The sequence below is a fragment of the Ceratotherium simum genome, chromosome 13 (assembly GCF_057802395.1).
Source record: "Ceratotherium simum simum isolate JZ-2026a chromosome 13, ASM5780239v1, whole genome shotgun sequence".
NCBI lineage: Eukaryota > Metazoa > Chordata > Mammalia > Perissodactyla > Rhinocerotidae > Ceratotherium > Ceratotherium simum.
In genome coordinates, this window is record NC_141912.1 from 44,540,946 (window position 1) to 44,557,045 (window position 16,100).

Sequence of the window (16,100 nt, forward strand, 5' to 3'; positions counted from 1 at the left end):
ACGTACCTTCTGCTGACTAAGTGCAGAGGAAGAAGTGGTGCCGACCCCAGAAAGCAAGTGCCCTGCGAAGCTGGAGGGCAGCTCAGGTCAAGCTGCCCGGGTCAGAGCAAAGGCCCAGCCCAAGTAGGTGGTGCCAGGCTGAGAATAACAATTTTTTACCACCTCTCCTTTACCTCAGGACAGGGGTCTCTTCTTCCCACAGCCTTTGGGAAGCAGCCCAGAAAGCAGAGAAATGAAGAGCTTGCTGAGTACCTGCTGCTGTGGCTGGAGGCAGCTATTCACAAAGCAGGCCCCAGTTTGGGCCTGATCCTCCGCCCTGGCCCTGGTCAGCTACTGCAGCAGAGCATGGCAGCCACAGAGTCTACTGGCCCTTCCGAGGGCCAGATGGAGAGGGATGTTAGCTCCTAAAATACCCAGAGGTACCCTGAATCAAGCTTAGCCAGAGGAGGCCCAGGGAGTGGTACACTCCTCAACCTCAACTGGGAAGACAGAAAACTAAGAGCCTTCACTTCCTTGCAGTCAAGGCCTAGCGAGCAACAGGCTCCAACGTGTACCCCCTGAATTCAGGAAAATCAGATCATCCTCCTCCAGGATCACAGCTAGTGAGAATCAACTCAAGATGGAGAGGACTCATCAACCACACAAGATAAGACCCCATAACATTGTGGGAAGACCCCTGAGTTGGAAGTCACAGGATCTGGCTTTGAGACCAGCTTTACCACCTACTAGTTGTAGGACCCTGAGAAATCACGTCACCTCTGAAACTCAGCGTCCTCATCTAAAAAATGGGACCAGCATCTGCCAAACCTGAAGACTGTAGGGAACATCAAAAATATATGTATACATAAATGCTTTCAAAATAGATACAAAGTGCTCTTCGAATTTAACAGGTTATTTATATCTGGCCACCTACTCGACGTTTCTTGGACGTCTCAAAGGCACCTCTATTCAGATGCCCCCACTGCTCTTCCCCACTCTCTGGCCTCTCCTCGAGTGCCCCAGCTCAGTAGAACCAACCATCCAGGGACGGAAGCCAGAAACCTAGGACTCATTCTTGGTGCGTCCCCACCCTATTAACGCATTACCAAGCCCAGTCAACTGTGCCTCCTAAAGGCTTCTACTTCCCTCCTTTACCACCATCCTAGTCCGACATGTGTCATCTTGTACATAGTCTGCAAAGCCTGCACTCATCCATTCTGGCCTCCCTTGGCCCCTCTCCACAAAGAAAATCTAATCATGTCTCCCCTCCCACCACCCCCCACCCCACCTGCTAAATACCCTACATCAGTATCCCAATGCCCTCAGGATAAGGAAACCTCCTTCCCAGGCTCACAAGGCTCTGCACCGCCTGGCCCTGCTCCTCTTCCAACCTCATCCTCACCACGCTCCCTTGCTCTCCCTACTTCAGCCACACTGGCTTTTTCCGAGTCCCTGGTACTTATCCCATTTCCTCCTGCCACAGAGTTTTTGCACATGCTCTTCCCTCTCCCTGGAACATTTTCCGCTCCTCTCTCCCCTAGCTAATGCCTATCCATTTATTTTTACTAAGGTATGAAGTACATAAAGTGCACTAAAGTGTACAGCTCCATAATTACAGATGCATATACTCATGTAGCTCCCACCCAGATCTAGATTTAGAACGTTTGCAACACTCAAAGTTTCCCTCTTGCCCCTTTCCAGTCTACACTCCTCTCCAGCCGCCAGGTAACCGCTATTCCATCTTTTATCACAGTGTATATTAGGTTCTCAGAATGCAGCTGATGCAACCCTTTCTCAGGGCAGTGGCCTACAATCCCATGAAAAGGTCTAACCCCTGTATCATAGGCACTTGTTACACTTGGGGATTTGCATCTGTTGGAGTAATTAGGTGATTTGGGTTGACGTCCCCAGGACGCTGTAAGCTCCACGAGGGCAAGGACCGTATCTGCTCACACTCACCTTTGTTGCCCAGCCCTGGGACACACATGGCAATGACAACAGAAAATAGCTAATACTTCTCGAGTGCTCATAATTGCCAGGCACTTACAGGTCCTGCCTCAGTCAATTCTCACATCAACCCTATCACGTAGGTACCATTATTATATTCTCATTTTACAGTTGAGGAAACTGAGGGACAGAGAAGCTAAATAACTTGCCCAAAGTCAGTAAGCGGTAAGTGTTGGAGTCAGGATTCAAACCAGGCAGTGGCTACAGAGCCTGTGTTCTTAACCATTATGCTACTCCGCCTCTCAGAGGCCTCCGGAATATTTAATGAGTATGTGCCCAGGATATTTTGAATGAATAAATGAATGAATTTATGAATGGGTTGATGAGATTCCATTAAAGGAACTAAGGGAGCCCCCAAACCTCCCCAAGGAGACCAGCAAATAAACGGAAGATAAATTGTCACTGAATCACCTGCAAGGCCCAAGATTAAGTCATCTGCAAACTACAAGGGCTAGTCCACTTCCTGGCAGTTGAAGGAGGAAGCTTTCTGCTGTGGGCACAGAGGAACATTTTGGTCCCTAGTAGAAGGTAATCCACAGTAGAGAAAAGATTACTGCTGGGTTCTATCGAAACCTAAAGGCAATGTCCCACTAGATTACATGAGTCCCTCTGCTCCTATTCATGCTAACCCAGTAATCTTCATAACCATTTACTATCTTAAGCCCTCTGACACGGGAAAAGGATACTTCGGATGGCCAAAAAAAAACAGTTTGCCTGGTTAGAAAGTGACAGATTCCTCTGTACATTTATAAACTTGCATTCAGTTTGTACCTCAATTTTCCAAAGCCTGATAATCCTGGATGCTCACAGGCTACCCCATACAAAGACTGCCATCTCATGTGGCCAGACATGGGTGGGCCACCTTTTAACTGTTTCAGTGCCATTTACCTCACAACCACATCCCAGAAAGCTCAGGAAGAAACATACATGAATATGTTTATTTTCTCATAGGAGGCTGTTCCCCAGCCCCAGGGCCCCAAGCTCCTCTCAGCAAAGGTACAGTTCTCAGGACTGCTCCATTCATGAGCCCCACTGCAGCTGGCAGCCTGGGCTCTGCTCACACAAAGTTCTGAGCAATGGCTAGCACCTTGGAAAACTCGCCTTCCCTCTGGCGTAGGCTGGTGGGGATGGGTGTCTTAATTCGGGTCCCCACAGGGTTCCCATTGTCCTCAATGAGGACTACGTTGTTGGAATCGAACCTGGGGGTCATCCGGGGACCAGGCATGCGATGCCCCACAATGAGTGCCTTTTTCTTCTGTCCCTTGATGGCCAGCAGTATCCGGTCGCCCACCTTGCCCACCCCATTCTTGTTGTAGACGTGGATGCAACGAGGTGGGCGATGGTACGGGGTGTTCCCCAGTGCACTGTTGTCCACCACACGCACCCGCGTCATCTTCTGAATCGCACCGAGGCTCCCAGTGGTGCTGGTGGGAGAGAAAAAGAAGCCTGAGGTTGGTCTCTCCTGCTGAGGGTGCAGAGGCCTCTGAAGGCAAGGCTTGGGAGAGCGCGCACATCAGCAACCACACTCTGAGCAGAGCGCAAGCCAGGGCCCCAACAGAGAGTCAGGTGCATGCAGACTTCCCTGTACTCAAGATGGCTTCCTTACAGCCAAAAGCTTCTACTGCCAGGTCAAGATCTCACTTAGGACAGGTTTTAAAGAGAACTCGATTTTCTGTTACAACAAACTTCATGGCAGCCTTAACTTAAAGCCTTTGGTTTCCAAAAGGACTCTGAGGATGAAGGAAATACCTGTAGGCCAAACCTACCCACTGCCTAGCCTGCAAAACCTGCTCCCCCAGAACACACTGATTCCCAAATTTTCTCAGCTCTGTGTTGCTGGGAACCAGAAGACGTGCATGAGTAGGTTCGCTAAGGGAGTCCCTTGACACAACATAGAAGAAACCAGAAATAATTCAAGGTAACAATGTTTGTTTTAATGCATTTTCCCCCCCAGAAAGGATTTTTTTTTAAAGAGTACCTATTAACGGTAGCTAAGCTATTATTAAGCAATCTGATGTCAGCGGGATTTCTATCTTCCTGATGCTAGCACTTTAAGCACTAGTGTTCTCTAGGGTAATCCTAGGTCCTCTCCTCTCACTCCACATTCCTACTCTGGGCAATTTATCCATTCCCACTGCTTCCAACTAGTAAATTCCATCTCCAGCCCTACTGCTCTCCTATATCCTAGTCCTGTATTTCCCCTCTAAACTCCCCACAACGTGTCCTACAGATATTGCAAACTCAGTAGGTGCCACACTGACCTCACTGCCTCCCCCTGCAAACCTCTTCCCACCGCTGCATTTCCTAGCCAGACAATGGCTTCCTCAGGAACTCCAGCTCCTGAGCCATAAAGTTCTCTTTTCATCAACATCTACTGGCTGCCAAGTCCTACTGATCTACCTCCCAAGCACCTCTGTCCTTTCCCTCCACCCCCATCGACACTTCCTGAATCCAGGAGCTCATCTCTTCCACCAAGACTATTATGTTACTGTCTTAACTGGTTCCCAGTGTGCCTGACTGCTGCATACAAAGAGCTCTTTTTAGAATATAAAACTGAGGCCACTCCCCTGTTGAGAATTGTGCAATGGTTTCCCACTGTGTCCACTGTCAACAACCTGGCTCCAATTTACCTGCCTTCTGAGGACCATCATCTTCTACCACGCACACACCCATTCTGTGCCCCAGTGGCTGGGAACCCCTGGAGCTCTCCAAGCATGCCACGCCTCTCAGCCATCCTTGGAGGCCTGGACAGGGCTGCTCCCACTTCCCTTCTGGGAAGGCCGCCTCCACTCTCCTTTCCTCCTCCATTAGCAGCTCCTGTCTCAGGCCTTCCAAAGCACCACACAAAGCTCTATTATTATACTTGTCACATTTTCTCAGTTATTTGTTTCCAAGTTTGCTCCCGTGGCCAACTCTGAGAACTCTTCCAGGGCAGGAAGCAATTCTTATTCATCTCTCTATGACCAACTCAGTCAAGTGCTCGTGCGATGAGTGCACGAACGGGGCCAAAAGGCATCTTTGCCAACAGGAATGCAACCCATGCTCTCCGTCCTGGCTCAGCATCTAAAAGGAGGGGAGGTTGTCACATCTCTTTCATGTTTGAGTTTTTGGTAACAAGCATGTAATTTTCAAAAAAAAAGATTCCTTTTTTTTTTTTTTGTGAGGAAGATCAGCCCTGAGCTAACATCCGTGCTAATCCCCCTCTTTTTGCTGAAGAAGACCGGCTCTGAGCTAACATCTATTGCCAATCCTCCTCCTCCTTTTTTTTTCCCCCCAAAGCCCCAGTAGATAGTTGTACATCCTTCTAGTTGCTGTATGTGGGACGTGGCCTCAGCATGGCCGGACAAGCGGTGCGTCGGTGCGCGGCCGGGATCCAAACCCGGGCCGCCAGTAGTGGAGCGCGTACTTAACCGCTAAGCCACGGGGCCGGCCCAAAAGATTCCATTTTTAAAAGACGTTTTAATGCACTGGGGGAATAGGGTCAAGACATCAGATTCACTACGAGAGTCTGGCAGGGACTGAAAAGTTTCATTTTCTCCCATGTGCCATTCCCTATCCCACCTCCCACAGCAACGTCACCCCTTACCTGTCCCCTCACCTGGCCTGACCAAAGCCCAGCTCAGTCTGATTCCTTAGCTTTCCCTGACCCTAAACCCACCTCCCTGAGTTCCCACTCTTGTTCTAGTCACCATAATATCCAGCCCTGCTGGGAGGCTTACTCAATGACACAGCTTTGAGAACTTATTGGGAAAGTTACCTGAAACAGCGCTGGCCGAGTACTCTGCTTACATGGGTGAAGGGGCCCCAGAGCCCAGGAAAGAAAGCCATGGGATCCCAAGATGGCAAATCCTGCAGAAGAAGAGGGGGAAAAGGCTTTATTTCTAAGTCAGCATCCTTACTCAGAGCCAGTGTTTTTTGTAAATGACTGTTGGGGGCTTGTGTGGGAGATGGCACTTCTAGCACAGATCATCAGTCACTAAATATAAATCTTAGTGGTTAAAAGATACACAGATGATTAGATGGACGTTCAGCCACAATTTTGCTGATTCATATTCTAACTGGGGTCAGAGAACGGGAATGGCCCCCAACAGTTCTTGCCGTAAGTCACACGACAGCACAGAGAATGCCTTCATCGAGACATCACTCCCACAGGCAGGAGGAAAGCAGGAATCCTCTGGTACACATCCGGCCAGTGACCACTCGCCAAGTCCTCCACAGAGGAAAACTTGCACACTATCGCCCCTGTTGACACTCGTGCCTCCTGAAACCAGAACTTTTACTCCCTGAAAGAAAGCAGATTATCCGAGCAACCGCCCAAGTTGTCTGTCACCACATCACCTTTCCCCTACATGTAAAAGCCAGAGCATCGGATAGCTCAAGGCTGGCAAAGGAGAGCCAAAGGATTCCCTTGCCAAGTCACGGACCAAGGTCTCTATCTGGGTCATGGGTCAGTCTCCCAAACAACATTATAACACAGAAAAACTACCTATCCCATACTGCAGCTGAAAGTGGGGTTTAGAACAAGCCGGAAATAAAAGAACACACACCAACCCAACACTGATGACTCCAACTTGCAGAACCTCAACCCTGTGGCTCCCTGGCACCGACAAATATAGCAACTCCCAGTTTCCTGCAACACCTGGGCATCAGTTAGGGGCATGTTTAAGAAAAACCTACAGCGAGCTGGTAATTCCGGCTGCAAAACACACCTGTTCTTCAATTCAAATGTTTGGCTGCAGAGGGCCTCATTCGAGAGCTGTGTTGAGAAAGGCCTCTACGACTGTAGTGTTTACACACAGCTTTGCCTTGCATAAGTTCAAAGCACATCAGATAAGATTTTTTTTAATAAAGGTGATGGGAAAACCCACTATTTATTTCCACAGGAATATCTAGACACTCCAGAAATGCTTATTAACTACAATTTAGCCTCAAATCACCAGCTTACTCTCCAGTGTTTTCCTTAAGACAACTCAGGAAGCACTGGCCAAAATATAATTATGAGCAGAAAACTAAATGCAGAAGGCAGCTAACTTATGGAACTATGAACACCTGACATACAGAATGGAAGACTATCAGGTGAGGCCAACTTTACCTTTACAGCTAGGTGATCCGGACAAGTAACTACGAGCTTCAGTTTCCCATCCGCGACACCTACTCACAAGGTGGTCATGAGCGTAGCCGTGCAAGCACCGTGCCTGGCACTCAACACCTATCATCTGTCTTCATCACCATCATTGCCGTCATCCAGTCACATCTCCTTTCACAGATTAGGAAACCGAGATACAGAGAGAGGAAGTGACTTGTGTAAAGCCCCACAACTAGCCAAGGGCAGAACCAGAAGTGGACCCAGCTTCAGTCCAAGGGTCTTCCCACCACACCCTACAGCCTCACTCTGCTGTACAAAGCTCACTTCACACAAGGGAGCTCAGGGTGAGAAGCAGCTTTAAGGGGCATCTGGTCTCTTTCCGTTTTCTTTCTTATGGAAATGTATCAAGTATATCAGGACCGGGCCAAGTGCTGTACGCCATCATCTCATTTAAGCCTCCCAAAAACTCTATGAAATAGGACTATTATTAGCCCCATTTTATATACGAGGAAACAAGACCCAGAGAGGTTAGATAATTTGGCCAAGGTCACACAGCTAGGAGTGACAAAGCTGAAATTTGAACCCCAGTAGTCAGCTTCCTGAGCCCCTGCTCTTACTCAACAGTTAACACGGTAACTTTAATTTAAATATTAATATTTTTCCAACTGTTAAATCATCCTTGTTCCATCAAGAATACTGATGTCACATGCACATTTTACTCATACCCAAATCAGTGCTTGCTGAATCAACTGAAATGTAGACAAACACCAGGTGAAAATTATTCACTTTAATCCAATTCAAGTTTTGAAGACAATTCATAGTGTAGATGGCAAGAAGAGCTCCACACTCTGAGCAATAACTAAAAATTGGCTTAAAGGGGAAAAAAAAGCTCTAAAAGCAGTCCTTCTGGTCCAGGCTGCAGTTCCCTGCCATCTGAGCCAAGCTTTCCCATCTGACGCTGGCGGGCCATGCTCTGCTCCCTGGGAGACAAGAGGCTCCTCAGCTCCTCCACAGAACCCTCAAGATTAGCCAGCACCACCCACACCTCTCTCCTGAGCACAGCGACATCCTGCCTCTCCACACTGCACGCTTCCTCAATAACACTTATGTTAGTCCAAGGACTGCAGAAGGGCCTGGGGCTTCCCACAACTTTCCTGACTTGGGTATAACAAACCCCACCACTCAAGGCACCTCCCTAAAATCCGCAGGGCAGTCTGTGCACAAACCCAAACCAGGCCTCCTCTCTGCGCCTTGCTCACAAGTCACCCCCACAACCTACGCCTGTCTCTGCTCAGCCAAATCTGACCCAGCTCCCAATGCAGCTCCTCCGAGAAGACTTGTGTAAAACTGCAGCATCAGTTGCTACCCCTCCCGACACTGAGGACACCTAGGTATCACGTGCCAAAGGCACTCTCATTGCTCCAACGTTCACTGTCCAAATGCAGACACTGAATAAATCTGCACACTTTTTTGAGATAAGGTTGATATCCCTTAACATTCTAGTTCCTGCTACTCAATATCCAAAACTCAGAAATCATAGGCATCTCGATAGCATGGCATCTGGACTCACTGTGGGAAATCAGGAACAGAGACTCAGGTGGTGAGAATGACTTGTACTGCCCTCAGACACAAGAGGAACACAACCCATCTCCAGGGAGCACTTCCATTTTCACAGGAAAAGGCCCGATTCAAAGACTTCTCACTAACTCTTTGGTGGATCTGACAGTGACCTCCAGACCCAAAGAACTTAAGACATCGATGGACAACAGTAAGCATTCCTATGAACTTGAAAGCACAAAAGAACCAAACATATTCACTTCTCGTACATATGTCCCTATTCCTCCAAAAAAAATCTGTGGTCCCCTCCACTCCCACCCCAGCAAAAGACCCCAGCAGGTCCCGACAGAGCAGGAGTGCAATAAACATTTGTTGAATAAAACAAATGAGGTAAATGAGGCAGCCAAGGGAAAGACAGGTCCCCACCCATGGCTCCAGGCCCCGTGGAGCTCTCCTCCCTACCTCAGGAACCAGGACTTCACATGCACCCTGCTTTATGAGAACCATGGCGCTGGCGTGGGAGGGTTAGGCCTGCTATGTTTACAGGCCCCTGGAATCATCTCCTGGGCCTGGTGCCCACACTGCCCAATGTGGAAAAACACCTCATCCCCCCACTAAATAACTGGTTCAGAACAGGGAAGAGTAATGGAAGCAGCACTTCAGTTCAAAGCAACTCTGAGTGACCCTGATGTTATTTCCTAGCATAAATCCACCCTGTAGACACAGGCCCTGATTCACTTCAGATGTAGTCAACACATAATGCTTTGTTTCACAAGTAATGTTATTCTGAGTCTTGTGTTTGCACAGAAAGTAATCCCAGTGATATTTCCTCCTCTACAACACTCTCACTCAGAAGACGCCAGGTATTCAGAAGATTCCAGTGCCAAAGATGGCTTCTCATGTCACTTCCTGGTCAGTGCTGAGTACTGCCCTCCAGGTTTAGAGTATGAATCACAATCTCTCCAGAGAAAGGGGAGGGGAGAGAGGAGGAGAGAGAAAAGAGGGAGGGAGAGAGGAATGGAAGGAGGGAAGGAGGGAAAAAGAAAAAGAAACTACTTAATACACTCCAAGAGCCATGCTCATTTTCCATCCTGGTTTAACTTTAAGATCTGCCTTCAGTTGGGGAGGCCAGGGAGGACTGCAGATTTCAAGGACACACAGATGAGTTTTTCACTTGGCATCACCTTATAGGTCCCATTGGAAGTATACACTCCGTGAGGGCAGGGACCTGCCTGCCTGCCCTGTACAGTGCCTGGCACACAAACAGAGCTCAGTGAGTAGCTGTTAAATGAATAAAATTAATCTGCAATTGCAATTCATCCTCCAGCTCCAGAGAGGCCCATGTTGGGGAGTTGGTGGTCTTTTTTTGTGCCCTTCACCCAAGCTCCCAGAGACTTAGGGGAGCCTCCTAAGCACTGGGAGCTCATTTTAAGCTAATTTTAATACACAGAGACTGAGCTGGAAAAGCAGACAGAAAGAGCCTACACCTCTGATGCTTTCTGGAAAGCTGGAAAGTACCATTACTTGAGCCTTACGGATCATCAAAATGTTATACTTAGTATCACAGACCTATACATAATTATATATTGTTTCCACTTGAACAATTTCCATCTTTAGGTGCCTAGCATGTTACATACATTTTAAAGGCCTTTCAAGAGAAATGAGTTCTAAAGAAAAGAGACAAAACAAACAAAAAGCTCAGCACAATCACAAACCAGTGTTTAAAGGAGATTTTGTTAGTAAGTAACAGAAGCAAAAAGAAACACTGAGAGAAACCAAATGCTCACCCAGCCACAAAAATGACAAACTTTGCCTGGTGTAGGGTGTAAACGTCCTTCTTCAAAAGCAGAGGCCTGGCAGCTTCCAGGCGTCAAAAAAAAGAACTCCCTGGGCCCTGTCATGCAGACACAATCCCTCCCATCTTCTGCAGGTTTCCCCCCAATCATTCCGGACCCATAAGTACTCTTATTTCTTGCTTAACAACTCATTACTGTTTTGTTGTCAAACGATTCTCTTTCAGGAAGTTTTGGGGTTTTTTTTAACCTAACACAGTAAACAACATGTTACGATTCTCAAAGGACTTCCCCACAGATCACTTTCTTGGATGATTTCATTCCTGAGCACCCACTGGAAACACAAATAACAAAGAGCAACAGTATGCAGGGGGTTGAATCTGCTAAGGATTTTGAACAGTTCTGGGGGTTCAACAGAGTAAGTACCGTTTTGCAGATGCAGAAATGAAGTCTGAATTGCTAAATGACTTGTTGACTTGTCCAAGGTTAGAAGGCTGTTCCCTTATTGTCTGCACAGCTGAGATTCTGCTTTAAGCACTAATAAACTTCATGGAAACAAACACACCACACGCTGGGCAAGTACTCTTTCTCCTCTGTCAAGGCTGCCACATAATCTTTAAAAACTCAGAAATTAAAAGGCTGTCTTTTCAATAAATATCTGCAGTACACCCAGCATAGCCTAGGACCAACGCTGACGCTGATCTGATTCATCTGCCAATGTGTGAGTTTTCACAGCATCACTATCGATAGGTTAAGCAAAGCATCCCTCAACAGCACGATGGACTGTTTCTACCGCGGCTGCCACTGAGGACCCCATTTCTCAATATGATTCACAAAAGAAAAACATTTCCAGGGTTCTTGTCCTATACTTGTTTATTTATTTATCTTATGCCCCACCTTGTTACAAAAGTATTTAAAGCAGTGGTTCCTAAATATATCTGACAATTCTCAATTATTCAAGCTGGTTTTTCAATGCATAGAGTTGATCTATTCTAGCTTTGCTCCCCTTCTATCCCCACCTCACAGGCATGCAAATACCTATAGTCCAGAAATAAGTTTGTAATAATCAGTATGGTCAAACTCAGAGAAACTGCACAAAGTTAAGTTCTACTCAATCGCATACATATTTTCTTCCTATTAATACCTCTAGTGGGCCAGTGGCAAGGAGCCAAGTTTATGGAGCTGTCAGCTGGGCAGACGGGCAGTGGGGAAAAGGAGAAGCCTAGGGGAGTCCCTCGACTGGAAGAGGGAACACTGCTGACAGAAAGCATAGCTCCTCCATCCCACCCCCCCTTCTTTTCCCGCTAAGTCCGTGATTTTGGAATCAACTTCTCCAGGCCCCAATGACTCGCTGTCAAGCAGGGGTAACTGGGAAGAGCAAAAAGGCATGGAAGTGAAAGTGCTTTAGCTTCACTCATGTAAGTGATCATTTTACAGTGGGGAATCCCTCTCTGAATTAACCAGCAGGGACCAGGTCTGCAGGATAAGCAGTTTGTTTCCCAGATCCTGACCAGGGAGAAGAGCCGCACTCCCTGATTCTCAGGGCAGCACCGTGGGTGTGTCTTTAAGATCACTCAGTCCTGAAAGTGTTTTTCAGTTTAAAGTAGACATGGAAAAGTGCTCCCTCTTTTCTAAAGACATAGACGAGTTTTTAAAAAGTTTTTGACAGGGAGACTTTCCCACTCTGAGTTGTGTTTCACTAGTGAATAAGCTACCTAGCACCTTTCTTAATAAGAGAGCATATTACGCGACCCACAGCAACATTTCCAGGATCTGAATCATAGTCCTCCCTTACACGCTGGTTGTCATCGTTAATACAGTAAAAGTGCACCAGGGTGAGCTACAACCCACAACAAACCATCAGCCTCTAAAAAGGAAGGCTAGAGTCAGCCCTGACGGCCTAATGGCTAAAGTTCGGTGCTCACCGCTTCAGTGGCCCGGGTTTGTTTCCCAGTTGCAGAACCACACTACCATCTGTCAGTTGCCATGCTGTGGGCAGTTCAGTTCTAGAAGAATTAGAACAACTCACAACCAGGATATACAACTATGAACTGGGGCTTTGTGGAGGGGAAAAAAAAAAAAGAGGAAGATTGGCAACAAATGTTAGCTCAGGGCAAATCTTTCCCAGCAAAAAAAATAATAATAAAAATTAAAAAAAATAAAACAGAAGACTAAATCCTAACCTGGTTTTTGAGCCCCCCCCACAAGCCCCCACATAACCATAAGAACTAAACAACAAGAAAATTCATCTTATGTGGGTTCAGGTGTCATAATCCCCCAAGACAAGAGTGGGGTAAGATAGGCTTTAAAGGACTCTTACATTATTTAAGATTCTAGATGCTGAGGAGAGTCTAAATAATCATGTTCAGTGCCCCTGAAAAATGGACTCCTGGGAAGGTTTTTACCCTTGATATTCTGGGGCAATAATAAAACATTTGGCCACTGTTCCTTCATGGATTCCACAGTGCACTTAATTCAATTCTCATTTCAGGCCTTCGGAAATGTTTCCTCTTCTCTCTGTCTGTTAATATGTGTGACTCTAATTAGGCACAGGCAGAAATAGATTAGGAATCCACCACATGTTCAGATTCATAACTGTATTATTAAAATAATAATAATAATACGTAAGAAACACCTTCTAGTGATCCTCAGAGGTCCAAAAACCCGGTAACTACGGCCTCCATTTCCACTTTCCAGATATCCATCACAGGTGCTACCTGGCAATGGATCACACTGGCTTTACAATCATCAAGTCAACACAGTACGTAACAAGTTCCACAGGAAATATACACCCAAGAAGCTCTAAGGGTAAATAAAACGGACAATTCCATCCAAGGAAAAAAAACAACTAAAGCAGATCCCTTTTCATCTCAACGGCTTGCTCCCACCCAAAACAACTCCCAGAATCCAAACTTACAAAGACTCTCCCATCTGGCAGTCTACCAAGGAGAGCTTCCCCCCTTCTTCCTTTCTGTTCTTCTGAAGCAAGCCAATCTACTTAAACCCCCCACAAAATCCTGTTCTTCAACTGTACATATTTCTAATGAGTGAAGAGTGAACTGTCTTTCTTTTGGGGCAGTAACCTCCCCGAAGAAAGAGATCCACTGTTCTTTACTGTATATTCGTGGTGTGCTAACTGCATCCTCGTGGACAATATTTAATTGAAAATTCAGGCTGAGGAAGGCAAGAGGGCAAACAGGAGGATACAGGAGACCAATACGTTTTGAACTTTTCTGTGACACACAGAAAGAAACACATTGTCTAACACCTTCTAACATACTTGCACATGTGTGTACACCTGAAGCAAATGTCAAGCAACAATGCTTACCCTTACTAAGTATAATGCACTCTATCTTAGTCCATTTTTTTAATGATAGCTGTGTTTCACTAAACTGATTTCTGACTAACCAACGGGACTCAGTTTGAATGCAAGTTCAGTTTGAACTGCAATAAATCAAACTTTACAGCTGCATTCCACAAGTTACTAATGAACCCTTTAAAAAGCCAGCAGACAGCAGAGACACTGACCAATCACCAGAACCAGACACGCCCAGGTAGGCAGTGCCCTTCCTCTGTCCAGCACCCCAGGTTTAAGAATCTCCCAACCTCCCAGCTTTTCCCAAGTAACCCAAGGTGACTCTGTTAACGTCTTTATAAATTCAGTCCATTCATCTCTTAGGGTGGCAAAGTTCATTTACTGTCCACTGTGGAAGGCAATAGTATTTCCTTCTTGTCCCCAAACCACCCCCTTCAAGCTCGAAGGGAAGAGAGCCTTCCAGGAACCCAAAATCAGATGAACAAGTTGGTACTCCACGTGCCTTTGTGATCTATCTGTGAGTGATATACAGGAGTATGCACACACCTCTCTCTCTCTCATCATCTTTCCAGTCTTAATCCCTGGCAGATGCAGCCTCTGGTGAAATGAGAAACCAGAGAACCCCCTGGAGCCGGGGGAGCCACTCATCAGCAAGACAGTCAAAGCAGTGGACTGACTCTCCACACCACAGAAGCGCCTGGCAAACGAGTCACGGTCATCTCCAGACCCAAGCTGGGAAAGGGGCGGGAGGACGAGACGTAGACAAACTCGAGGAGCCGCGCCAAAGGGACCGGCCGAGGCCACCTCGCCAAGGCCTGGCCGCAGCCAGCCCCTCCTCAGGCCGGCCTCACATCCCCGGGAAGGCAGGTGAGCGCGAGCCCGGGGCGCGGGGTGGCAGAGGCCACGGGAGCCCCGGCCGCCCTCGGGGAGGCGGGGGATGGAGGAGGGTCCAGCTCAGAGGGCTTCCCTCCCCGCCCCGGGGCCCTCCCACTGCTCCTCTGCCGCTAAGGGCCACCACCATCCTCCCACTCCGGCCTCTCCTCGCCACCCCGGGGAGAGCCGCCCTCTACCGCTGGAGGAAAGGGAGAGGAGAAGTAGAGTTAGAGGCGCGACGCCCCCTCCCCGCCCCCTCCATACCGCTCCGGCCGCCCGGGAATATCGCGCCGCAGGGCGCACCGGCCAAGCGCCACCTCCCCCCACGCGGCCTTCCCCCGCGCCTGCGCGCCGGCCCGGCCTGGCGGCGGCGATCTGAGCGTGCGCGCGCCTTGCGTGTGCCGGCGTGGGGGTGGGGCCTGCGCGGCCCCGCCCCTCCCCCTCCCCCTCCCTCTCCTGCTCCCCCTCCCCCAGACGCTGCCGCGGCCGCCGCAGGAGCCCGGAGCTCGAGCCGCCCAGCGACTCCCCCTCCCCCTCCCCCGGCCCCGCCCCGCCCCAACCCGGGGCTCCGAGCCGGAGCCGAGTCTGCGCCTGGGGGTGAGTACGCGACCCTTTCCCAGCCCCCTCTTTTCTTTGAGGATCCCACCACCACCCAAAGAAAAACCCCGGACTCAGCTGCGCGTCCCCTCCCTTCAGCCTCCTGCGGGACCCGGAGGTGCCCGGGCCCGCGGGACCCAGCGGTGCCGCGCGCTGCCCCCAACCCCGCACCATCCTGAGCCAAATAGGAGTCCCCCGAGCCCTCTCAGGGGTCTAGATGTGCGCTGCCCTCTGTCCCCACCCCTCGGGAGGTTCTGAGAGGTGGGACCCCCGCCCCCGGCCCTCTAGCGCCACTCTTCTCCCACCTGCCCGGTCCAGGTGCGCGTCCCCTCCGCGCCCCTCCGCGGTTCCAGCTGCGCCCCATCAGCCCGTCGCCGCTATGGGAACCTGCCGCCCCCGCCCCCGAGTTTTGGATTCCAGGGTCTGCAAGTCCGATGGCCTCGGTCTCTTTTATCTTGTCTCTTGCTCCCGGGGCCAAGTACCCCCGAGGCTGGCCCGGAGCAGGGGTTCGAGCTCGGGCAAGGGCAGGGTTCGCAAGGGCTGGCACGAGGCCGGCCGCTGCCCCTGGCCGGTCTGGGGACTGGTCGGCGGGCTGGGGAGGCGGCGGGCCCCAGGAGCGGTGTCCTCTCCTTGCGCCCCACACAGTGCAGTTCATTCATGAGCCGCGCGGGCCTGCGTCGGAGGGTGCGGTGGGGAAAGGATTCAGACGGGGGACTGGGAGTAGGGCAAAGGCCCTGTTGGGGGGAGGGGGCGCGCTTTGTCCCTCCTGGCCTTCTTGACCGCTTAGGGAGGACAGTCCCAAAGCTTTGGCGCCTTGTTCCCCAGAAGAGAAGGACGCTTGGGAAGTGGAGAGGAGAGGTCAGAGGGGCCGGCTGCCCTTGGGGCTCTGTGC

General features: G+C 49.4%; 2 protein-coding genes across 7 annotated transcripts in view; one reads left to right on the forward strand and one right to left on the reverse strand.

Moving 5' to 3' along the window:
• Nucleotides 1-2,897: 2,897 nt before the first annotated feature.
• Nucleotides 2,898-14,966, reverse strand: MRPL14 (mitochondrial ribosomal protein L14). Of its 4 annotated transcripts, none has more exons than XM_004424081.2 (3): nt 14,876-14,966; nt 5,744-5,835; nt 2,898-3,410 (listed from the first exon to the last, which is right to left on the reverse strand). In XM_004424081.2, the coding sequence occupies exons 2-3, from the start codon at nt 5,812-5,814 to the stop codon at nt 3,044-3,046; spliced, it is 438 nt and encodes a 145-aa protein (XP_004424138.1). In that variant the 5' UTR covers nt 5,815-5,835; nt 14,876-14,966; the 3' UTR covers nt 2,898-3,043. The 4 variants fall into 4 exon arrangements, with proteins under 4 accessions (XP_004424138.1, XP_014638152.1, XP_087294783.1 ...); XM_014782666.2 differs by lacking the exon at nt 14,876-14,966 and adding an exon at nt 14,285-14,467; XM_087438657.1 differs by lacking the exon at nt 14,876-14,966 and adding an exon at nt 13,058-13,383.
• TMEM63B (transmembrane protein 63B) overlaps nt 14,588-16,100 on the forward strand; it is a 24,142-nt gene continuing 22,629 nt past the window's right edge. For 2 of the 3 annotated variants that reach the window (XM_004424079.3, XM_014782664.2), the window contains exon 1: nt 15,077-15,208. The gene's annotated coding sequence lies outside the window, so the exon portion shown is untranslated. Of the gene's footprint in view, nt 14,606-15,076; nt 15,209-16,100 lie in introns of those variants that run through there. The other variant, XM_014782663.2, reaches the window with a different exon arrangement.